Genomic DNA, 27,079 nt, shown 5'->3' on the forward strand with positions numbered 1-27,079 from the left:
GCATGGCATACATTCTTATTCCATGTGATGATATAATATGAACTGTGATTTTAAATGATGAAAAGTGAGAGGGTGTAGCCTCCGAGATCTTACACGGAGAGCGTAAAAGAGAGATAAGAGTCTGTGATCCGAGGTTGTTACTGGAGCCGAATGTGTGCTCGTGATCCGAGATCATTTACCGGAGCGAGAGAGTGCTTGTTGCCCGAGGTTTTTTGCCGAGAGGAGGGGTAGATGCACTTTGCGGGTCCCCCATGGGTCATGAATTTGAGGCATTGTCCTTAGCATATGTGTATGGTACGGAAAGTTGGCTAGTGCATTTGCATTGCATAAACATTAACTCGTTTACAGTGACTGATCTTATGCCTTGACTGATCTTATGCATTGACTAATATTATACTTGAGACTATTCATTAAGTGTACTTGACTGCTTATCTGCCTACCTGTTAGTTTTTGTCCTTTATATATGTAAACTAATTGTTGTCGGCCTATGATGCTTACGAGTGCTAGTGTTGTACTGATACCGCTCTTGTTGTACTTTCTCCTTGAGTGCGGAGTTCATCGCTAGTTCTACCTCTCAGCCTCGCAAGTGATTCCGAGGGCTACTTGCCAAAGTTCCTAGGGTGAGCTATTAGATAGATCTGCAGCCTAGAGACTCCTCTTGCATACTCGTCTTTTCTTTACTCATGGGACAGTAGTTCTATCCTTTATGGCCTATAGTACCCTATTCAGACTATTTATTATTTAGTAGCTCTTGTACTAGCACTCGACCAGATCCTTGGGTTGTAATACTTATTACTTATCATCTATTGAGATTTAGTGTATGTCTGTGTTTACTTCCGCGTTTAATTTAATGGCTTGTTATAAGGGAAGGGTTCACCCACCAGGGGGTTAGTGTGGGTGTCTGCACGATTCACGAGTTGGGTCGTGACACTAACAAGATTAAGATGGCTAAGGCATTTATGACTGGAATTGAACAAGTATTTGTCAAGAGTGAAAAGGCATAAATATAATTGGCACGCTTTTGACAAGTCTGATTTCAACGAGGTAACAAGGAAAAAGTAACATCAGGGAGTACATCATGTAGATGTCTCATCTTGCTTTAAAGTTGAAAGCACTTAAGCTAGAACTCTTTGAGCACTTGCTAGTGCATCTGGTTTTGATACCCCTTCCACCACAGTACAACCATTTTGAGATAAGTTGTAACTATTAAAAAAGACTTGATCTCTGAATGAGCTCATCTCACATTGTGTTCATAAAGAGGATAGATTTAAACAAGAAAAGACAAAAAGTGCTCACTTAGCGGCTGTCCCAAAGGACAAAAGGAAAGAAAAAAGGAGAGAATATGAAAGTTGCGAATACAGCAACAGAAAAGAAACAACATAAGGAACTATCTACGGATGGTTGTTTCTTTTGCAGAGCTGCCGGTCATAAGAAGAAGCAGTGCACCAAATATCATGTCTGGCGTGCAAAGAAGGGTAAGCTTCTTAATTTTGTTTGTTCTGAGGTTAATTTAACTTCGGTACCAAGACACACATAGTGGATAGATTCTGGTGCAACAACTCACATCAGTGTGTTTATGCAGTGTTTCCTGAATTGCCGAAAGCTTAATGACAGTGAAAGCTACATTTATGTTTGTGATGGCAAGCCGGTGGAAATCGATGCAATTGGTACCTTTAGATTATTGTTAAGAATTGATTATTATTTGGATTTGAATGAGATTTTTGTTGTACCATCTTTTAGTATTCATTTTAAAGCAGTATTACAATATATTTCAAAATATGAAAATTCATCGAGATAAGTTATAATATTGTATTTGAGTTTTGTTTCATTAGTATGATCTATAATAATTTTATATATACAACATCGATATAATAATTTATTCATTTTTACTTTTTTTTTAAATGTCAATTACGTAGCAAAAAATTGAGCATTTTTTCAACTACATTACAGTTTTTTGTGTTATTCTCGCTTGCTCATCTCCCTTCAATCAAGTTACGGATTTACGATTGAACAATGATACCTCGATCATACTTTAATTATTTCTATACATTGTGTGTTAAATTATCTCTATAAATCTACCTGTAAAATTAAATTTATATTTATTGAGTGCTTAATAATCAAATATTGTACATACATCAGGTAATTTGATGGTGAAATCAAATTATATCTAGTATCTACAACATATAAACTAGTCACCTTGTTTCTCATTAGTTAAAGTTTTGTTAACATACATATGTTGTTGATTTGTTTTTTCATAAGATGTCCACTGTAGTAACAATCTTGGTGCTATATAGGCAGAACCTTGGCGCCACAACGGTCAAAAGTGGTTGGCCTCAATGATCTGCCTAAAAACCTATTTGTAAATTTCCAAAGTGTTTATTGGTTTTATATTTTGATTCGGCTCAGAACTTTAAGAAATAAATGGACAGTCTTGAAATTTGTGATTAAAAATATGTCATAAACATTATGCATGATAAGACTTTTGAAATTTATGATTTTAAACTTACCGTAGATTTATGACAGCCAAAGACTTTTACTAATGGTAAAATAAGAAATTTAAAATTAAATACTTGTAAATGTATAAGAACATATATATTTTTTTTAAAGGAGTTGTAAGGATATAGTGTCAAAAAAAATTGAAATACAATCAAGCCTCTCAGTGACTACCTTGTTTGGGTTGATATCTTTTTGGCTTTTATAAAGATTGATTGTTATACACTTATAACAAGATTTGACATTTGAATATTATTTTATTGCTATAGAAAAAATTATCTCAATGTTTTTAAATTTTTAATGTTATAAAAGAAAATAAAATTATTTATATTTAAATCTCAAAAGATATGCATATTTCACTAATTAAAAACTAAAAAGAGCTAATATGTTATTATTAAATTCATATCTAAATGTTCAAAAAATTAAACTCTAAGACGCACATTTTAAAACTACTTGAAAATTAAATTATTTCAAGATTGATATAAGAATTCTATAATTCTAGCTTCTTTGGTAGATTCCGAATATTTGCATCCAAAATTTTAGCAAAAGGTTATTCGATAGCTTTCCTTTGAAGGAAATCTAAATAGCTTAACAATTGAATTTTTTTATTCCAGTCTAGCAGTAGGTATTCTTAATTGGTATGTATTATTCAAATATAAATCTAATAACATAAAATTATTATTTGATAAAAAAAATAAAATATTTATGTTCGCTAATGATGGCAGAAATGTTTTGTGGTGGTGATGGTGCTAGTGGTGGTGATAGTTGTGATGGTGAAGGTGGTTGGTGTTGTAATGACAGACGCGATGGTGGCTGTTGATAGTGGGGGTGGTGCTGGTGATGGTGGCTAAAGTGTATGTGGTGGCTCACGATGGTGTTGGTGGTTAGTTGGCGACAATGCTAGTTATAATGGTAGAGGTGGTTGGTAGTAAGGATTGGCCCTACTGGTGGTAGTGGTGGTGGCAGCGGCGGCAACAACTATGGTAGTAGTGGTGGCAACAATGGTGGTGGTGATGGTGATGGCGAAAATGGTGGTGATGATGGCGGAGGCGGCGGTTTTTGATATAATTATTATGATGGAGGTGGTGAGTGCGGAAGCGACTGATAGTGGTGGTTGTCAGTGGTGGTGGTTGTGATGGCAGAGGCAGTTTGTAGTGATTATTAGTGGTTGGCGACGGTGATGTTGGTTGAAAGTGGTGGTGGTGGTGATTGCGATGGTAGAAGTGGTTAGTAGTGGTGAAGAGACACTAGGGTAGGGTTTGGGAGGGTGCGGTGAGGGTGGGGATGGAGCTGGTAGTAAAAATTATCCATATAAAAATACCTCTTAATAATATAGTCTTTGTTCAAGATCTTAATGATTAAGACCTATTCAGATCAAATAAGTGTTTAGATCTTAGTGTAAGCAAATGCACTTAATGACCTAAGTTCTGAATCATTCAGATTCAGACCTCTATTTAGTGCAAACAAAGGAGGCCTAAAATGTTTTTGCTATTTTTAAGGAAAACAATTTAAGTTATTGGGTGCTAAATTTTTTAGATAACTATTGAATTTGGTATACTAGTACAATAATGGATATGGAAAGACAAGAAAACAACAAGAAAAGTAAAGGATAGATAGATTGACACAAAATAAGACTAATTGTAAACTCAAGCTCTTTAACTAGCTAAAACCTCCGATTAGCATACAACTAAGCACTTAATCTCTTAGGATGACCTTAACAGAATCTAAGTTCTCAAGCAACCAATCCTCTATTCACACAATCAATGGCTTCAACAAGAACTCAAACTCCCAATAGTGTATCAAAATATCATTCACCAAAATAGTCTAAGTAATAAAATGTTTAGCCTACTACTTATGCTAGGAAAATAAGGAAGACCACTAGCTCTATTTCAATTATACCCTTAATAAAGCAAGGGCGTTGTTTGGTTGGTCTTTCTTTGAGAAGAAAAGATGAAATGGCTCAACACTAGGTGAACACAAATTGACCTTGCTAGAATGACCAATTCGGTCATCAAAAGGATCAACTAGTGTATGGGCACTTTCAACAATGACATTACCAACACATGGTAAAGAATCATTAAGCTCAATTAAAGACAAGTCATTACTCACACTCTCATCACAAACTTGTTCATTCAAAGAGCTAGAAGTATTGAGTTTAGCTATTGTACCTTGAAGTTCACACAAAGAATTTCCTTTACCTTCAGCTACCCATGGCAACCTCACTTGACAAACTGTTGAGATATTTGGCCTTCATTCTCTCTTCCAAGCACAGTAGTTCTCTACATGAAGACTCCTTTAACATTCCATTTCCTTGAGTACCTACAAAATCTTCTTCACAACAAGATGAAGAAGTAGAAAGGTTATATTGAATTCGTGGTAACTCCCTCACATCACTCCACACATCCTCCCCTTTTTCCTCTCATGAGTTGCCACTTTGCACTCCCTTACTACTCTCTATCTTTTGTCTTTCAAGATCATTAAATCTCGTAGTTCCATAAGGAGTCTTTCTCTTCTTCACCACAAGGAAGGGTACAATAATCTCCCCTTCTTATGGAAGGGTCTGATTGGTATCACAAGAGGCATTTTGCTTTCTTCCTTTCGCTTCGTCAATTGGGAATTATCCTTTGTTCCATTCCCTTTTACATGTGGCTCGAGATAGAAGGTCTTCAAGTTATTTTTCAATGTCTCCCAAGTCTCAATTGGAGTTTCCAGCTCCTTCACATTTTTGCTCATGATCTTCCAAAAGTAGGTAAGCTTTGCTTCAAAAGTTTTAATGGCTAAGCCCAACTTTCTTTCTGGCGAATAGTTGTAGCAAGAAAATATTTCTTCCATCATGAGTTCCCATTTGTAAAATTCGTCGCCACTATCTGTCAAACACAAGATAGAAAAGTTCACATTGGGCTCTCGTAACCTCATATTGGAAGGTTGCCTAGGAGGTACATGTGGAAGTAGGAGTTTCCCACTTTTATCCACTACATACATACGCCAATCGTGTTTATGAGAAACCCCATGGTCTCCGAACCAAGAATATCCCAAACACAAGTCATAGGTATCCATAGGAATTACTTCACACTACACTTGCTCTTGATAATCCCCAAAAGAGAAGGATATCCTCACTAAATTATCAACCCAATATCCCCTCGTATCACGGTAAGGTTATCTATTCCTAACACAAGACAATCCTAGACATTCAACCGCGTGAGGAGTAATGTAACAATCACGAAAGTAATCATCAATTTCAAGGCGAAATTCATCGTGACCAAACACTCTCACCAACATTGATTGAAATCGCTATTTAAGCTCAATTTCGTCTTGGCCTTAGACTTCACTCTACTCCCAACACTTTGAGTAGTTTTAGATGGGGTTGACCTCATAGTAATTAGACAAGAATGTTTTTCGATGGGTGGCGGTCTAGAAAATCCACCACCACTTGAAAATGTAGGACGACTATAAGTGGACTCCTCATGACCTCAAGATTCATTTTCATCACAAGTACTTGATGATCAATATGATGACCTAGTCACTGCCTCCATCACTATGTTCATCATAAGAAGAGTAAGAGTTGTACCTCGACAGACCATCATAGTCATGAGGGTCATCATATTGATCTTCCGGATCATTAGCCTCAACATAGGACCCATGAGTGCTCCTTGCCTCATGTTCTTCATCGTAATGACTAAAGTCGTATTCACAACCCTCATCATAAGCATCACACTCTTCATTGTACCCGTAGTCCTTACCATCATAGTCGTATCCGTCATCATTATGACCATCAAAGTCACCATCACATGAATTGGAATCCATGTAGAGTACCTATTTTAAACACTCAACAAAACAAAAAAACATGTTATGTTAGTGAAAATAATCTCACAAACACTCAAGTGTGCTCACCTTTTGATTGCCTCCCAAATTGCTTCGGCCAATGATTGTACCTTTGTTAATCCGATTGGTCACAAGGGATTTAGTTTCTACTCTTGGCCGGAATAGATTCTTGTTTGACTTAGAAAGACAGATGACTCAATTCAATCTAGCGGACTTGAATCAAGAAGTTTCAACGAAGGTAAAAGAGAAAGGCACAAAGGGAATTGGTACGAAAAGAAAAGGACTCAAGAACTAGTTAACAACAAGTAAGATAGATTACTAGTTGTTAATTAGTTAGAAGAATCAAAGAAAAGAAGTTAGGAAAGAATCAAACCAATTTTACTTTCACGCTCCACGAAAATAAATGGCTAGACGAAGTTGCTCCACGAAGTTGAGAAACGCGGAGATAAAATTGGCCCTATGATCTTTAGGGAAGTCTGTCTCAGTCCACGAAAATAAATGGGTAGACGAAATTTCTACATGAAATTGAGAAACGTGGAGACGAAATTGCGTGGCTGCCTACGTGGCTAGTCCACGTGGCACGCTTGGGGGGGCACATGGCCCTTTTTTTTTTACTTGTTTGGCCCCACACAACCTAGTATATGCTTTTTTTGGGGTAGAAAAAATACTTTTTGACTTATAACCCAAAATATATTTGGATCAAACCCCTCTTTTTGGTGTCTTCTTCACTATGAGGATTTGAAGATCCTCAAGAATATCAAGAACATTCAAATTTCCAACCACCTTCAAATCAACTCCTTTTTGCCCCAAATTTTGGATCTAAGCTCTCTTTAGCAAGGAGAACAAAGCCCAATAGTTTTCAAGCCCCAATTTCTCTTTCTTCTACATGACCCACTTTTGAGTTCTTCAAGTTTAAAGGTCCTTTAATGGTGGATGACTCAAAACAACTCCGAATGACTTGAGACTTTGAATTTTGACTCAAATAGCACTAGGGAACAAGAATCTAGTGTCAAAACAACAAAATAAACACTTTTTTTTTTTAGGGTTTTTGGAAGATTTTGATTTTTTTTTTTATAGTAACAAATCCCAAGACTAGATTTGCTAGGGCAAACCTATTAGTGGCTCTGATACTAATTGATACAATAACGGATATGGAAAGACAAGAAAACAACAAGAAAATTAAAGGATAGATAGATTGACACAAAAGAGAACACTAATTGCCAACTAAAGCTCTTTAATTAGCTAAAACCTCCAATTAGCATATAACTAAGCACTTAATCTGTTAGGATGACCTCAAGAATCTAAGTTCCCAAGCAACCAATCCTCTCAACAATTCACACAATCAATGGCTTCAACAAGCCCTCAAACACTCAAACTGTCAAGCCCCGAACCATGGCCTGGGTGTAACACGGCACTCGGTGCCTGACTACATGTGACCGAGCGAACCATATGGCGTGCTGAATCAACATGAGGCATACATGAGCAGAACTATAACATGGATGCATGATGAGCTTTTGTAAAACATAGTGAGTCACAATATAATATGGGAATACTTGTTTAAATCTTGAATACAGATAATATCTAAAAAGGCCAAACCGGCTAACTGACTCTGAAAGTCTAACATGACATAACTAACTTGTCTAGTCTATGAAACATCTAATAAAATCTGATCATGAAAACATACTTGTTGGGACAAGGCCCCCAGCATACTTTTAAACACATAACTAATAAAAGGAGACAATGTCTAAACCCCGAATGAGGTGGGGCTCACCAAATAAAGTCGATACAAGTAGAGGCATCGTCCTGTAAATTCATACCTGGATCGTGAAATGCAGGCCCCCGGGCAATAAAAAGGGACGTCAACACATTGAATGTATTGGTATGTAAAGCAACTGAAAGAAATAACCTGGAAGATGGAATAACACGATAAGAACTGAAACTGAAAGCCTGGACCTGAATATGAGCATGAGCATGGATATATATATATATATATATATATATATAAAACATGAGTAAAACATGGTAAGTAAGGAGTGCATTTCATAAACTGGCAACATGATTACGTGGGTACGTGGAGTCTGGTACCTCGCCGGACCAGTAGAGCCGCCATACCTTGCCAGGGTATAAGGTGTAACGTGCCTGATGGATCCATTCAGTGGAAAATTAATGAATCGTCCTAACTGGGCGGAGCGATCCTTGTCCTACGGTGGCTTCGTAGTTTCAGGCTATCTGAGTCTTCTCGGTAATTTGTGCAACTCCCAAAAACATAAAAATGATATAGTTGGCTAAGAAGCCCATGATTTTCGTGAATTAACTTGTAAATAACTTGTAATCGTGATTTGATGAAAATAGCTTGTAAACATGGTTTCAGGAAAGAACTTGTATTTAGCATGTATGTATGTTGAATCATAGCAATAAGGTAATTATATAATACAATTGCATGAAAACTTATAGACATGTAGGATATTCATGAAATAAGCATTTTTATTTAAAAACATGCATGCAAGAACCCATGGAATACGAGATATAGGTGTTCATGGATTACGGATAGATTCGCATTAATCAAAATGAAATATCAAGAACACGACAACGAGATTATATCACAAAGCTTAATATAATATAGTACATGGACCTAGGGTTATCATGAACATGGCTAAAACCCTAGTTCTTGGAGAACATGCATATAATCATGGAAGAACATAGCGTGGGGAAGAGCAATGATGTTCCCACACATGGGTAGAAGCCCAACATTCTTGATAAATCTGATCTTGGAAGAAGAATCCTAACCATTGGCCTTGAATTCCTTTCAATTGGGTTTTATTGAAAACCCTATGTTAAGAGCATGAAATTTCTACTTAGGATTCATAGGAAATTAATGAAATTCACTTAGGGTAATGTTAAGGGGCTTACCTTGATGCTTGGAGAAGTTGAGAGGAGAGGGTTTTTGTTTTGGGGCTTGAGAGGAATAAAAATAATGAAATAGAACTGGGTTTCCCGTCTTTTAATGTCTCAGTCGCGGCACCATTACGGATCGTGTTATGGTCCTTACCACAGGTTACGGTCCGTAACACTGGACCATAACATGGACCAAAATTCCAGTGAGCAAGGGTTAGGTTACGGCCACCCGTTATGGGCCGTAACATATGTTACGGTTCGTAACGATGAACCTTCCTTGGTCCAAAAGTTACGAGACGGTGATTTTTTAAGCCTACCCATCACGGCATAAATGACGGGTTGTAACACACGTTACAGACCGTCCCTTGGAGCGTAACACAGGGTTCTCTGAACTGAAACATATTTTTCAATCCCAACACTCTCCTTCTTGGGTTTCTAACCTCCTGAGTCATGAACATGATTTAATACGGATTTTTCAAGGTGTTACACAAACTCTCAATAGAGTATCAAAATATCATTCATCAAAATAGTCTAGGTAATGAAATGTTTAGCCTACTACTTATACTAGGAAAATAAGGAAGACAACTAGTTCTATTACAATTATACCCTTAATGAAGAAAGGACCTTGTTTGGTTGGTCTTCCTTTGCGATGGAAAGATGAAATGGCTAGCATTTATGGAATAGCCTCTTTTGCATATATAGCCACCTTCTCCTTTCTGCCAAGTGGAGTCTTGTACTTCCACTTTAGGACACTCTCGAGCCTCAAGTCTTCATTCCAAGCATCTTCTAAACCTCCAAAGTAGCAATCCCTAACTCGGCTTGGTTTGCATGTTATTGATGAAGCTCGGTTTGCATCAATGCCATATACTAAAGAATGAGCTCTTTTATGCCAATTATTGCACGCAATTGTCATACCGTGCCAATTTCTCAATTTTTTTTAATCATAACTGGTGTAATATAATATACAGGCATAATACATAAATAGGCCTTAAAACTTGGCCTCAGTTGGCAAGTATGCCCTCTAACTTTGGGTGTGCACAAGTAGGCACCTCAACTTGTATAAAGTTGAACAAGTAAACACAAATGATGACATGGCACATAAAAATTAGAGGGCCACGACAGTGCCACATCATTGTCACATTAGCATTTGTGTTTACTAGTTCAACTTTATATAAGTTAAGGTGCCTACTTGTGCACCCCCAAAGTTGAAGGGCATGCCAGCTGAAGCCAAGTTTAAGGGACTATTTATGTATTATGCCTAGTATATGAAGTGGTTGTTATAAAAAGGTCTGATTGAAGATGGAGATCTCATTTATTGCACTTGATGAAGATCTTAATTTTAATATTCAGATCTCAATCATTAAGTCTTTTTGATTTTTAAGTCTGAATCTTGGTCATACAAATCTTAATCATTGAGTGCATTTATTTTTTCAATGTACAATCCATTAATGGATGGATCTAAACAGATCTGAATGAATAAGACATGTAACAAATCTTAATTACATTTACATGTTTATTCAAAGATTTCTATAAAGATGACAATTCGCTAATTTCATTCATTCACCGTTACCACCATCTCCCGCCATTATCAATTACTGTCGTTGCCTCCCATCACCATCCGCTCAACCACCACTATTGCAATGACTACAAGCAGCCGTCGCCGTTACTAGCCACCATTTATAATCATCACCAACAACCACCATTATTACAATAACCACCAATCACTCCTATGACAATTGCCATCATCAATCACCACTATATATCACCAACAACTGTCATTATTCACCACCACCAGAGGTGGACCTACGTACAGCCTACTGGTGCTCGAGCACCCATTAACCCCAATGCAAATTACATATATTTATAAAGGAAGTGCTTGAAAATACGATATATTAAAGTGACAACATCCAGTGAACGAAAAACCTCATGGGTGCTCTGGTTGGATAGCTGGCTTGAAGGTCACATCTTTGTGGGAGTGTAAGGGGTCGTCTGGTAGGAGGGCTAAGTTGTTCCATATAGATAGGATTGGGTGGGATAGCATGGGATAACTTATCCCACCCTCTATATAGGATAATTCATCCCACGTTTTATCTCATATAGATGGAATTGGTGGGATGCTAAAAGAGTTATCCACCAACTAAACATGGAATAATTCAATCCCATGGGACTAATAATTCCCATCCCATCAAAGGTTCGATTCTCAGGTGACACATTTATACAGTTTCATCTTTAGCTAGCATTTTCTGTTTTCCTCTTTTTTCCTAGGCTCTTCCTTGTTCTTCCCTTTCTTTGTTTACCATACTTCTTGTGACACATAAAGAGAAAATCATTGTCCAATAATTTTCCTTAATTTTCTTGAGAAATTTTGGTAATTTAGCCTACGAATCCTTCAAGCTACTTTTTTTTTTTTTTTAATGTGTGAAAAGCCTTTTTTTAACTGGTAATATTAATCATAATTTTCTCATTAAAATTTCAAATTATCATGTTTAAATAGTCGTGCACTTATACTATGTGATTTGTGGTAACTTTATATTAAAAGAAGTAACCACCCATGAGCCGAAAACCTTAGATCCGGCATTGACTACCACCATTAGTTATTATCATCATCCACCACAACTATCAGCCGTCACCACCAACTACCACTACTGTCAGCCACCATCATCACTAGCTACTACTGATCATAACACCACAATTAGCAAATACCTTGCCCAGTCAGCACCCATAATCACCACTTCTAATCATCACCACAAGCAACTGTACGTCATATAATTTTAAATTTTTGTATGATTGATATAGTGTCAAATTAATTTAGTATTTTATTGAATTTTATATATGTCAGTTTTTAATTATAAAAAGTCATAATTATTTAGTATTCAAATCTTAATATGTCATCTTAGTATTCAGATTCAAATATCTAATTTTTAATGCACATTTACTATTAAAATGTATTTTCAGATTTAAACGTCTTAATCTTAATAAAAACAAATAAGACCGGAGTATATGATATCCGACAAAGAGACATTCCTAGAGGACAAGATTTGTCTCTTGGTCTATAAAAGGGTCATTTTGAGGTTTAGAGCATATGATTTCTTTTTAATTCATAGAAACAAACGAATTACGAATCTCGGCCAGGTAAATTTAGAGAAAATATCCTCCACATAGTCTCATCAAAGTTGGATTCGGCTCCTCTCCATTATCTTTTCGCTCCATTTCGTCAAGTACACATTTAGATGAGGGACATGTGTCCTATTTAATTTTTAAAGGCCACGAATTTATTACACTAACAAGTATATTAGCCATAGTTAAGTAAATAATTTTGGCAAAGCACTCTCCAACTTTGGAAAGAAAAAGATATTCCACACAATTTTTGGTACCCATTAATATCATTAATTACGTCTTATATAACAATATTTAAATATTAACTGTACTTGGTAGTGTAATAAAATCTTGGCCTTTAAAAATTAAATAGAACACATATCTCTCATCTAAATGTGTACTTAATGAAATAGAGAGAAGGATAATGGACAGAAGCCGGATCCATCAAAGTTTGATCACCTCGGTCAAGAAATGCTGAAGAATTTCTCTACGAGCACAAGGTCATCCTACTAGGTTCTTGTTCAAACATACCAAATTCACCATATATATAATAGCAATAAACAACATAATTAACTGCGCCGCCTTTATATATATGCAATAAGTCAAAAACATATTTCATGTATAAATATATATGTCAAACATCCTGGCTTAAAGTTTAATATTGTTTAATATGTTCTTGAAGGGAGTCTTGACATAACTGGTAAAGTTGTTGTCACGTGGTCAGAAAGTCACGAGTTCGAGTCGTAGAAACAGTCTCTTGCAGAAATGTAAAATAAGGCTGCTTACAATAGACCCTTGTGGTCCGACCCTTCTCCGGACCCCGCACATAGCGAGCTTAATGCACCTGATGTCCTTGTTTTATGTTCTTGCATATCTCTCTATACTTTAAAAAAAGTTTCTATATTTAGCTCACTCCTAAACGGTGTCGAAGACCTGTTCAACATCGAGAAGCTGCCCACAATCAAGTCCATCGACAAGGTAACATATGAGCAGAACCTGAGACAGCAAGTTGTGTCCTTCAAACTGGTTTTAAGAGGAGACCTTTAATTTCTTCATTTTAATGTTGCGTGCGTCAGGAGGTCATGGTTTTGCATGCACGTAACATAAATATCTGCGACATTTACTGATGATAACGTGCGCATATATAACTGCTGGAGTTTAGGTGGGTTTACTCCCTGAGTCGTGTGCCACTAATAAAAAAAATTCTTGATCTCAAAATTTTATGTCTATTAAATAGTTTTAACTATTAATTATTGTGTCTTATAGTAATTTATGCGTAGTTTCTAAATATGTATTGAGCTGAGGGTGTATTAGAAACAGTCTCTCTACCCCGCAAAAATAAAAATAAGATCTACGTACATCATACTCTTCCTTTTTTTAAATCAATCTCTTCCATCTTCGATGAAGAGTGGAAGCCATCTATTATTAATAGATCATTAGAGTACACCAAAACAGAGGAAAATTACTACAAGTCAACATAGCTAATGATTTGAAATATTTTTAAGAAATTAAGAAAATTATAATCAATGAAAAACCGTTCGATTCCCTAAATAATAACACCTTCACATGAACTAGAACGAAACAAATAATAAAATAAGGCTTTAACTTATATAGACTTTAGGAAAAATTGACCCAATATAAGGTCACATAAAAGTTACTACAAATAATATAAAAAGTGAAATTAAAACAAATACGAGAAAACGTGAGATTTGGTCCTGTACTCTAAAAAAAAAAAAGTCCTATTTGCTCTTTGTTATACTTTTTCGACATACATCCCCTTGCCGTTCAACCTTTAGTCATATTTACCCATAATCCGTTAAATCCTCATGTCTCAACCTTGATTTTTTTACGTGGCACCTACATAGCTCTTTTTTTTCAAATGAAATCTGGTCACTATTTTAATTTATTTAACCTGTACATCCACCCGATTAAACTAATGACTAACCAAAATAAACCCAACTCTCCGCTTTCAGGGTCGGCTCAACAAGATGGAGCCTAAAGCCAAACTTAACAGAGAGGCCCTAATTTTTTTTTCAAAGAAATGAAAGGTTGTCATATATATTTTTATTTAAAGTCTACTTGTCTAGATTTTTTAGATGTGAAATCAGTAACTACTGTTTTATAATCCATTTGTTCTAACAAATATTTTATAATCCATTTGTTCTAACAAATCCTTTTCAATGGATAATATAGCTACCAAGGGCTCCCTTTTGGGATTTAATTAATTCTTGAATATTTTTTATTCTTTTTCGAATTTGAATATTTACAACCACATGCCTAGTGTAACCGCATAAGGGGTTGAGAAGGATAGTGTGTATGCAGACTTTATCCCTATCTTGGGAGGTATAGAAGTTGTTTCCCATAGGCTCTCGCCTCAAGAAAAAGCATATTAAAACAGTATGAAATTAGAATATTTATTTTTAATAATAAGAATAGCTAGAGGTGGGCACAGTTTGGGCCAACCCAAAATCCAAACCAGAATCCGAACTTTTTAAATATTTGATTTGGATATTTGGATTATGGATTGGACTTTGAATTTTATTTTTAAAATTTATGAATTTCGGATTGGATATGGATTTAGTACTATGGATTTTTGGATATCCAAAAATTCAAAAATTTTATACCTTTTATCTAGACCTATCTATATCATATGTACTAGTAAGTCTAGTTTCTAAAGGTCCAATAGATTAGTACCTAAGGCCCTACCCATTAAAAATTTAATTCAATATACAATTCTCTACTAAATCAAATATAATATAGGGTTTTCTTACTTCTCAAATCTCAAAAGTCTCACGTCAGTGTCACCCAAGGCAATGTTCTTTATTATTTTTCCAGATGACTATTTAGATTTTATTTTGTTCATTTCCACTTTTCCATAATGCTTTTATTTAGTATGGATTTATTATGTTGGACATGACTTGGATTTGTTAATCCTAACTTGAACTGGAAGGCTTTTTTTATTGAGCAATTAAGGTTTAGATTTACCTCTGTGGAACTAACACATGAATTTCATTCCTGATAAGTTTGCCTTAAGTCTCAAGAGTTAAATCCGAAAATTTGAAATATCCAAACCGAATAATCCGAAACCGAACTTAAAATATCTAATCCAATCCCAACTTATTTGGATTGGATTTGGATAATAATTTCATCAATCCGAAAACCGAATATCCAAACCGAAAATTCAATATCCAATCTGATGGCCCGAATGCCCACCCCTAAAAATAGCAAAAGAGGGGCATTAGAAAATGAGGCCTTAAAAAAATTGAGCCCCAAACCATTGTTTTATTGACCTTATGGTCGAGCTGACCCTGTCCGCCTTTCACTCACTTTTTATGGCCCTCATCTCCTTCACCATCTTCGTGGAATCCTCCTCTCCCTTTCCATATAATTGTATAATTTTTAAAATTTTCTTGATGTATATAAGTTAAATATAAAATAATAATGTTTCTAAAACAAGAAACTAAAAAGTACTAGAATTAGCTAATTAATTCTACTTTGAGCCCGTCTGGATTGGCTTATAAGTTGCTGAAAATAGCTTATAAACTGTTTTCAGCTTTTTTGAGTGTTTGGCTGGCCAGCTTAAGTCATTTTGTGCTTAAAATAAGTCCAAAAAAAATAATTGAGCCCGTTTGACTTAGCTTATCTAAAGCAGCTTATAAGCTGAAAATAATTTATAAGTCAAAAAAATAAGTTGAACCCGCTTAACTTAGCTTATCTATCTTAATTTTTTTTTTAATTTATAAGCTGAAAATAATTTATAAACTATTTTTTTAAGCCTATCCAAACAGGCTCCTCATGTGGTTCCACATCGGATGTTCATATATATAATATGGTCAATGAGATAGTGGACGTAGTCACGCAAGAAAGCAAAATAATGGAATTGTCATGATTTTCTTAGATCCTCCTATCCACTCTCGTGACTGATCTCTTCAGCCTGCGATCGAGTGGCTTTGCATGCAAAACCCTATAATCTACCTATATAGACACCTATTCACTCTTAAAGGCTGCAAATTTTTATATTGAGTTAGACCATCATAAGCATCAAACACCTGTCACCAACTTAATTATTTTATCCAAATTAAAGTAGTGGGCTAGGTGGGGGTGGAGTTTGTAGCTGGAGGTCCTTAAATTTCACGAAATAGGCACAAACCGTTAGGAAATGAAGAATGGTGAACACAGAATATCACAAGTAAATGAGGCATCTGTATTGGAATGCTTCTACTTTTTTCTATGTAAAGAGTCTACTACTTATAATCTATACCTATATAGCTAGTCTTTTTCCTCTAGACCTACTTATTTATAGTCATAGGGCGGCGACTCTCCTTTTCACATAACTACTAAGGTTGCCCCCAGTTGCAATCTCTGCACCCCAACACTCAGCATTCATCAGTCCTTTGTCCCTTTCTTGTCTCTTTCTTTCCTATCACCCTTTATATCCCTTCAATTTACACTCAAATATATAATGCTCCTTTTGTATGAAATAGGCTTAATACCTAGATGGACCCTTAAACTTGGCATGTTTTGTAAGATAGGCATATAAACTTATAAGGTGACCAGATAGACACTTAAACTTACTTAAAGTGTATTTTTCAAGTTTTTCAGTTGTTTTAAAAACAAAAACTATATTTTTCAAACACTCACAATTTTCATGGCCAAACAAGCCCTAAATATATCACAAAATATATTTTTTTAAATGCAAAAATAAGGCAAACGCATATACATGAGACTATAAATGTGCACTTAAACCAATAAATACTCGTTAATCGCAATTTTGCAGCTTTCAATTAACTCGGATTTTTTTTTTACACTTGAATAATTAAAAAACAATAACTTTAACCAATAAAAATCCTTAAAAAAAGAAATTTCAAATTAAGAAATTTCTAAGTTCAGTATTTCAAGTGTAAAAGAAATTTCAAATTAAGAAAACTGTAAAGCCGAGAAGAAAATCCTTAAAAAATAGAAATTTCTTAATTTGAAATTTCTTTTTTTAAGGATTTTTATTGGTTAAAGTTATTGTTTTTTAATTATTCAAGTGTAAAAAAAAATCTGAGTTAATTGAAAGCTGCAAAATTGCGATTAGCGAGTATTTATTGGTTTAAGTGCACATTTATAGTCTCATGTATATGCGTTTGCCTTATTTTTGCATTTTAAAAAAAATATTTTGTGATATATTTAGGGCTTGTTTGGCCATGAAAATTGTGAGTGTTTGAAAAATATAGTTTTTGTTTTCAAAACAACTGAAAAACTTGAAAAATACACTTTGAGTAAGTTTAAGTGTTTATCTGGTCACCTTATAAGTTTATATGTCTATCTTACAAAACATGTCAAGTTTAAGGGTCCATCTGGGTATTAAGCCTATGAAATAAAATAGCCTCTAAAATAAGCTACAGTATGTAGTTGCAAATATTCAGGAAAAGAAAATATATATATCAGATCAATGTTTGGGCATCATTTTTGCTAGTTATTTAAACTTTCAGACATTTCTACATTATATTCGGGACTTAAAGTTTTTTCGGACTATATTATTTAAAGATTTCAGTAGCATTTAATGTTATGTTAAGTTTATCAATAGCCATCAGCGAGCTAGAATATGGTTCACTTCAATGGGTAGCACACAGGTTGATTTATTTTGATCCGCCTTGAAGTGCTTCTCTGTTTGCCAGAGTTTGCTACTATAGTGCTACAACTTTTTTACAAACTTCACTTAGAAGGCAAGGTCTAGCCCTCCTTCAAATGTAATCCTCTTGAGTGACAATGAAATGTGATCAGTTGCTATGACAAAAAAAAAAATTACACAGGTTGAATGTCAATCCCCAATTTGGGGGTGTGATACTACTGTCTGTCTGGTGGTCTGACCTTAGGCAAAATTGTTAATTATATTGAGAGTAGATTTAATATGATATGTACTAGTGAAATCAAGCCCCAAAACCCACTTCCTATGAATAACTCCTTAGGCCTAAAGGTGTCAACCGATTCATTGTAACCGGTTTTAACCGATAACCGGACCGGTTAAACCGGAACCGGTATAACCGGTTAACCGGATATTAGTTTACCAGTCCGGTTTCAAATTTTTTTAACCGGAACCGGTTAAACCGGTTAAAATTAAAAAAAAAAAAAAAAAAAAAAGGAAAGAGCCGTTGGGCCTCGGTAATGGACCGTTGGCAACGGTCCATTTGCAAAAATGGCCGTTGCCAAACGGTCATTTTCTTAATTTTTGGCCCCCAAATTTTTTTTTTAACACTTTAACCCCCTCCCCCACCCCTATATAAACCCTTTTTCATTTTCATTTCAATTCACTCTTCTTCATCTTTCTCTCAAATCTCAATCTCTCAATTATAGTTACTTTGCAATAATTAGCCACAAAGTCTTATTATAGTTTCAACTTTCAATTATTAATTTTGCAATTATAATATTGTTGGTGGAGTTGGTGATTTTGCAACAATCCGAAGTAGCTTTGGTGGATTTGCAATTCTAGCCGCCTTCGCTTTGTTGGAAATTAATCCGGCAATTTGGTACCTTCGTTCCAACTCTATCTTTAATTTTCGCAATTTAATTCTAGCAATTTATTTTTCGAAATTTAATTTACGCAATTTAATTCTAGCAATTTATTTTTCGAAATTTAATTTACGCAATTTAATTCTAGCAATTTAATTTGTTGTAATTTATTTTCTTGTGATTTAAATTATTTCTATTTAATAATGTCAAAGAGATTAAGACGTGGTGCCGGTAGTAGTAGTCATACTGTTAGGGGTGCGCTTAATGAGGAAACATTTGTGGAAGAAACACCTAATTTAGGTATTGATGTTGGTGGAAATAATCCACTTTTAGGTCATGAGGCAATGCAACAACATTTTACCGACACTTTTAATGAAGACTTAGATGATGATGATGATGATGAAACACAACCCCCCGAAAATCCCATAGGAGATACAGGTCCTGCACAATCACATACACAAGACAAACCGCCTAGAACTCGTAAGCCAACAGCTAAAGTTTGAAAATTTATGACTAAGGATAGGGAAAACCAATCAGTTACATGTACCCTATGTGGACAAGTATTTAGTTTTAAGCAAGGAACTGGTAAGGATGGTGGAACGGGTACACTAAATGCTCATATGAGAACCAAACATATGGATGTTTGGGGAGAGCAAACGGGTTCAAATGTGGGGGGGATTCAAATGACGATAGACCCACGAACCGGTAGAAATTTTAAGTATGACAAGAAAAAAGAACGCGTAGAAATAGCTAAAATGGTAGCTTATGATTGTTTACCATTTTCCTTTCCCTCGGGTTTGGGGTTTGTTACTTACATTCAACGTTGTTATAACCCGTTATTTGAGGGTATTCCTAGAAGTACTTGTAGAGCCGATGTTATAGATTTGTTTAAAAAAATATAGATTTTATTTGCGCCATGTATTTAATTCTTTAAATTGTAATGTTTGTCTTACCGCTGATTTGGGTCTTAGTATTAACCATTTAGATTTTTTTGCTATTACATGTCATTGGGTTGATGACAACTGGGTTATGCAAAAAAGAATTATAGCATTTTTATACGACGAAGGAAAAGGTCGTCACGATGGAAAATTTTTAGCCGATTCAATGTCTACTATAATGAGATTTTTTAACATTTATAGAAAAACACTTTGTATTGCTTTAGATAATGCTTCTAATAATACAAAGGCAATTGGTCTTTTAAAAAGAGAAATAAACCCTCTCCTCTAAGAAATATTTTTCATGTAAGATGTAGTTGTCACATTTTAAATTTAATTGTTAAAGATGGTCTTATGCATTTTGATGATTCTGTTCAAAAAGTTAGAAATGTTGTTGCGTTTCTTTTTTGTAATGCTAATAGGGGAAGAATTAGAGATTTTAAGAATGCTTGTGTGAAAAATAACCTTAGACCTAGGAAAATTCAAGTAGAAATTGAGACTAGGTGGAACTACACTTACATTATGCTACAACAAGCATATGAGTATAGGATTCCCATACAACAAGTTCACAACAAATATAATATTGATAGTGAGGATTGGTTAACTTTTAGGCATTGGGAAGATGTTAAAGAATGTATTGAACTCTTAGAAATTTTTTATAATGCAACTCTTGCTTTTTCTAGACAATTCTATCCCACGGTAACCGGAATTTTAGCCTACTTAGCGGAAATAGCTAGAGTTTTACAAGAGTATAAATATAAACCCGATTATCAAGTGGTTATTTTTGAAATGATAATCAAATTTAAGAAGTATTTTTTTCCCATCCCAACTTTATTTATATTGGGTTCCCTTTTAAATCCTTGTTTAAAAGTGTCTTATACTAAAAATTTGGTTAGTCAAAGTTATACATTTTTAGAAATTGAAGAGGGAGTTCAACCATCTTTAGCTGAAGCCGATCTCGCTATTGATGATGAGTTTAGAAAAGTTTTTACTCATTATTCTAGTTTGGAAGAACGTGCTACACCCGTTGCTCCACGCCCTACTACTTCTCAGAGTAGCAAAAAGGGCTTGTCGGGTTTAAAAGTTTTACATTCACAGCCAACTTCTTCTTCTACTGCAAACTTTGATGAATTTAACTTTTATTTGATGCAGCCAAATGTGGATATCAAGGATGACTTGGACGTCTTAGCATGGTAGAAGAAGTACAAGGCAAGCTATCCGGTACTTTCAAGAATGGCTCGAGATATCCTTACGGTTCAAGTATCAACCGTGGCTTCGGAGAGCGCATTTAGCCAAGGAAGACAACAAATTGGAGACCATAGACATCCATTATCCGGCTTTAGCTTGCAAGTACTAGTGTGCATTCGAGATTGGATTAGATCGGAGCGACGCAACCAAAACTCAGAAGCGGAGCAAGGCGAAGAGGAAGAAATTGAAGATTTGATAGCTAGTGGACCGGACCAAATGGAAGACTTTGAAGATATTTCCATGACCGAATATGATGTGGGGGAAATTAACGAAATGGTTCAAAATTGGTGATTTTATTATTCTACTATTTTTGTATAACTCATGTATTATTTGCAAGTTAAAAAAAATACAACTTGCAAATAAATGTTATCCAAGAATGAATAAAATATATGGCTCATTGAGCTTTCTTCTATTTACTTGTGTTCATATTTTTACTTTTATTAAGTTAGGAATATAAGTATATATAGTATATAGGTAAGTATATATAGTATATATAGTATATAAGTAAGTATATATAGTATATAGTACATATATACAAGTATATATAGTATATATAGTATATAAGTAAGTGTATATAGTATATAAGTAAGTATATAGTACATATATATAAGTATATATACTATATATATTAAGTTATACACATATATAAGTATATATTTTATATAAATATATATAGTATATATATTAAGTATATATAGTAGATATGTACATACCTATATAGTATATAGTACATATATACATATATTTAGTATATATATTAATTATACATATATATAGTATATATATTAAGTTATACCTATATAGTATATAGTACATATATACATATATTTAGTATATATATTAATTATACATATATATAGTATATATATTAATTATATATAAGTATATAGAGTATATAGTACATATATATAAGTACATATAGTATATATAATAAGTTATACATATATATAAGTATATGTAAGTTATACATATATATGTGTATGAAAAGCACTATTCTGTATTGCTGACTTGCTGTTAGGCTGTTAGTCAGTAAATATTTAAACTTTAATTATAAAGTTGTATAACATATGTAAATATACCTACAATATACAAATAAATACTATAATATATATATATATAATACAAAAAAAAAATAAAAAAAAAATTAACCAATCCAAACCGGACCGGTTCCGGTTTGGACTTTAAAACCGGTTAACCGGAACCGGAACCGGCCGGTTTCCTAACCGGTTCCCGGTCCGGTTCCGGTTGGAACCGGTTGACAGGTCTACTTAGGCCGAGTAGGCATTTGGGCCAGGGCATGATTTAAGATAAATACTTAATTAACTGGAGCATTTTCTGATGTTGAGTTGGTTTCTGATTCTGAAGTTCCGTCAGATTCGGAAGTATAACTTTAATTCTCATCAATATACAAGGCATGGCTCTTACATAATACAACAAGCTAAGCGACCGATCCTTTCTTTTCTTGTGAGATCATGTGGAAAAAAATGGACCCTCGGATTTAAACTCAATCTTAAAAGGTAGTAGTTAATAAGGCAAGAATTACCTAAAACTATATAAGAAGACAATAACGCATTCTCTAATTAGTGTGATACATTCTAACATTTCTTCCCCGCCCAAAAATTTGACATTTGGAGCTAAATAATATAATAGAGGAGCGGAATAGTGGATTAACCAGAAGTAGAAATTGATCTTATTGTGGTAGCATGTAAATATAATGGACAATCAGCCTAACTTATCTATAAAAGTTAAACTCATAAGATAAAGATTGACTAAAATCCTATAAAGGATAATAACTCATTTTCTCACCCAATACGGACATATTGACACTGTAGCATACACAATATTTTCCAAAGCACGGAAATTTTGTTGAACCGAAGCATAAAAGTGCATTACATCATATTAGAAATCATTGCCGTCCCTTGTAAAATAATAGGAACAATATCGTCTTCTAACTTAGGTTTGAGAGAGTAGTTAGGAATTAACTAGCAATCTGGCATTAGTTAATATAAATAAATGATGATAACATCCCTCGTGGCCTTTATTATTATTCCACTAGTTTTGTTAGAGAGACAATTGTCCTTTCCCAGTCGTCTCTTTAGAAATGGTAAGGCATCAAAAGCCGGCCGTGGGATTTGAATATATGACAAATAAAATAGTTATATGCATAAGAGAGGAAGAAATTAACAACTAAGAGCCCGTTTGGATTGGCTTATAAGTTGGCCAAACCGGCTTATAAGACATTTTTAACTTATTTGAGTGTTTGGTAAAAATAAAAAACAGCTTAAATTAAGTTAAAAATTGCTTAAAATGAGCCAAAACCAAGAAGTTGCTTAACTCCAATTTTTTTTTTCTTAAAAGCTATTTTGGTTTGACCAACAACTTTACTTTTTTATCCATTATATTTTCTATTAATTATAATATTACCCTTACTTCTAAAAATCCTTTAACCACTTTTATCCAAATACGTAACTGCTTATTTATAAACTAACTTTCAGCACTTAGTATTTTAAGCACTTATGCTTAAAAACCACTTTTTTTCAGCTAATCCAAACGGGCTCTAAAAACCATCAAAAGGTCAACAACATTAGTAATTCAAATAAACAAATAAATAAATATATAATAATAATAATAATAATAATAATAATAATAATAATAATAATAATAATAATAATAATAATAATGTGACTATCAAACGTAAGATTATAGGTGACTTATAACAGATTTTAAATGTAGTTACGTATGTTGTTGTTGTAAGTTTTGATACATAGAGCCAAATTCTTGGATTCAATCTCCCATTCATGTTATTACAAACTGTGGACCACTGATAATTGCAGAAATGTTTAAGTTCTGGGATCGTCGACTGTTGAAATTAATCAATTATTTACTATCTCTAAGGATCAACATTCATGTAAATTCTAGCATAAAGAGAGAAAGTTTCCGTGCGCGTTGATCAACCAAGTGAATGATATGAAACTAGCGAAATAAACAAAACGGATATCATGACTTTGATATTCATAAGTATCAAATGAGTTAATTAACTTGCACAATAAATAAGCGCAAAAATATCACACTAAAATTTACAGTTCAAAAATTCGGAACAGAATTGCAAGATTGTAATTGGAAATTTATTTCCTAATCTTTGACTCCGAAATTGGTAATCTTGGCTTGTTTTTTTTCTTAGCATATCCTTCATAGCCAGTGGTCTCTTCATCAACATAGTCCTCGTTCTCGTTTATTTTGATCTCTTTCTTCCTCTTTTCCACCACATTACCCTTAAGCCAATCGACCACTTCCAACATACTTGGCCTATTTTCAGGATTTCCGTCAGTGCATTTCATGGCAATCAAGATTGTGTTCTTCAATTGATCACGATTGAACTTCCCTTTGAGCCTAGGATCAGCAATGTGATTAAAGTCACCTTTTTGTAGATATGGAAGAGCCCATTGCACAATGTCACGTTTAACACCATTAGGGAGTTTTTCCAAAGGTTTTCGAGCACTAATTATCTCGAGAAGTAATATTCCAAAACTATAAACATCACAACTCTCAGAGACTTTTCCCCACATGGCGTATTCGGGTGCTAAGTACCCTAGGGTTCCTTTAACTCTTGTTGTTAGGTGAGTAACCCCATCAGGTATCAACTTAGCAAATCCAAAATCTGCCACTTTTGCTTGAAAATTTGAATCTAGAAGGACATTGCTTGCCTTTATATCTCGGTGTATGATATGAGGATTTGCTTCATGGTGCAAGTAACTACAAAAATAAAATAAAAACAGATAGTTGAGACTGGCGAGATTTCTAAGTAATGGGTGCTGCTCCATTACATTTAGTGCAAATACGCATTTGTAGGAAATATTCACCGAAGAATAAGAAGCACTACAAAAATATTTGATTCTCCGTGGTGACGTTTACATGACGACTTGCTGGTCATCAACCCAACGGTGGAGTCGGAAATTTTACAAAGTGGAATATAAATATAAAAAAGTAAACACGTGAAGAAGTTAAGAGAATCTAATATATAACATATATACATCAAAAAAAATTTTACCTACACAGTTTAATTTTCAAGTGAAGGGATATCATTTGACACCCTTTTGGCAAATGTGGCTCCGCCCACTCGCCACTAAAAGCAGGAATCGTGTTAATTTTTGTAATTTTTTAGATGAATTTAATCGCCAAAAAATTGGATTTCTTGTGGTGAAGCATTCATTAAAAAAAAGAGGACGGCAGTAGAATTATACATAAATAATTATTCAAATTCAGCATACCTCGAGAGTCAAATAGATTATTATGGATGTACAACTAATGCTTGTAGTATCATTTATATTTACATTATATAATTCTTATAATAGATTTTAATGCACTGCTTACCATAATCCCTCAGCAGATCCAATAGCAATCCTCATTCTTCGTGGCCAATCAAGAAGACAGTCAGCAGAAAGTGTGCCATGCAGATGAGTGATTAAGCTATGATTAGGCATATAATCATAAACTATAAGCCTTTCATCCTCGCCTGCATAAAATCCTCTAAGACCTAATAAATTCTTATGTCTCACTCTTCCAAGTATCTCCACTTCTATTGCAAACTCCATTTCTGCTTTTGCACTCATCGCCTTTAGCCTTTTCACAGCTATCTAAACAGTTAAAGAAAAAAAATTCAGTCCAAAAAAAAGATTAGTGACAGATTTTATTGTTTAGCTACAAAGTTTGTCTATCGTAATTTTTACCTTTTTTAATAGAGAAATGGAACTATTTTTTGTAAAAGAAAATTTTAGTTTGACTTTCCATTATAGTTTGAGAACATATAAATATAATAGAGAAAAGTCCAAATAAATTAATTAGGAAAAAGGGAAAAGGAGAAAGTATAAAAGATAAAGTTGATTACCTCGATACCTTTACTTGTTCGACCCCAATAAACACTTCCAAACCCGCCTTCACCGATCTTGTTATCATTATGGAAATTGTTTGTTGCATTAACAAGCTCTTTTAATGTGTAAATATCCCATGGATAATCCCTGTTCTTCTGAGCACTGAAATTACGGGAAAGAAAGAAAGAAAAGAAACGTAAATTAAGCATATATATATATAAGGAAGAAATTACCAATAATATCAAGATTGAGTGGATACCTGATCTCTGGTCTTTGTTCACCACCAAAGCAATTAAAACACGTCTTCAACATTAGTATTATTTCTGGGAGAGAGAGGAGCACGAAAAATTAATAGAAGAGGAGATTGAACTGATGGAACCAGCAAGAAAATGGTAAATAAATGTCGAATATATCAATGCAAATTATGGAATGAGTCGTACGTACAGGAGAGACAAAAGGCCTCCTTGGAAGTCAAGGATTTGTTTTTTAATTATTTGCACGTGATGCTTACATATATATTACTAGAAAGAACTCAAATTTGTGACCTTTAAAGGTTTCATATTTCTGTGCCTAAACATTTTTAAGGCTTTTATTAATGAGATTTTTATATATTATTTGGCTCAAGCTTATATAGCCGAAATGAGTTTATATTTTTAGATATTACCCTATTTAGCTCATTCTAATATAATTTAAATACTTAAGAAAAAGGCAATATATAATTCCTTAATTTGTGATTATGCTTTTCATTTTTTATGCTTAAAAACCGATTAAGCATTAAAAAAATCAGTTTTTAAACATAATAGACCCTTGTGGTCCGGCTCTTCCCTAGACCCCGCGCATAACGAGAGCTTAGTGCACCGGACTGTCCTTTTCTATGCTTAAAAATTGATTGAGAGTGATATTCATGTTATTATCACAGATAAATATTGTTGGGTGAATTAAAGTGAAAATTAAAAACTCGATTGTTGGGGCTTCTAATTAAAAGCTTGAAAACTCACAAATGAATTTGTGATTTGTTGAAATTGTTGACAAATTGATGATTGTGGTTCGTTCGGGATGTCATTTTGAAGTTTTAAAATTTAAAGTTATTCAATGAAGATTTGAGTTATTCGGTGATGCTTTTGACCCATTTTGGGTGTATTTTGATGGGTTGAAATTGGTAGGAGACGAGATTCAGTTCTTGTATAAGTTTGTATAATATTATATAATTTTCTGTAATGATGTAAA

The 27,079-nt window shown here is 34.1% G+C and overlaps 1 protein-coding gene across 1 annotated transcript; it reads right to left on the reverse strand.

Moving 5' to 3' along the window:
* Nucleotides 1-23,988: 23,988 nt before the first annotated feature.
* Nucleotides 23,989-26,227, reverse strand: LOC132634003 (PTI1-like tyrosine-protein kinase At3g15890). The gene is made up of 4 exons (XM_060350337.1): nt 26,112-26,227; nt 25,870-26,014; nt 25,356-25,618; nt 23,989-24,737 (listed from the first exon to the last, which is right to left on the reverse strand). Exons 1-4 carry the CDS (start codon nt 26,162-26,164, stop codon nt 24,110-24,112), a joined length of 1,089 nt encoding a protein of 362 aa, XP_060206320.1. The 5' UTR covers nt 26,165-26,227; the 3' UTR covers nt 23,989-24,109.
* Between the last annotated feature and the right edge of the window lie 852 nt (nt 26,228-27,079).

This window comes from Lycium barbarum, chromosome 3 (genome assembly GCF_019175385.1).
Source record: "Lycium barbarum isolate Lr01 chromosome 3, ASM1917538v2, whole genome shotgun sequence".
NCBI lineage: Eukaryota > Viridiplantae > Streptophyta > Magnoliopsida > Solanales > Solanaceae > Lycium > Lycium barbarum.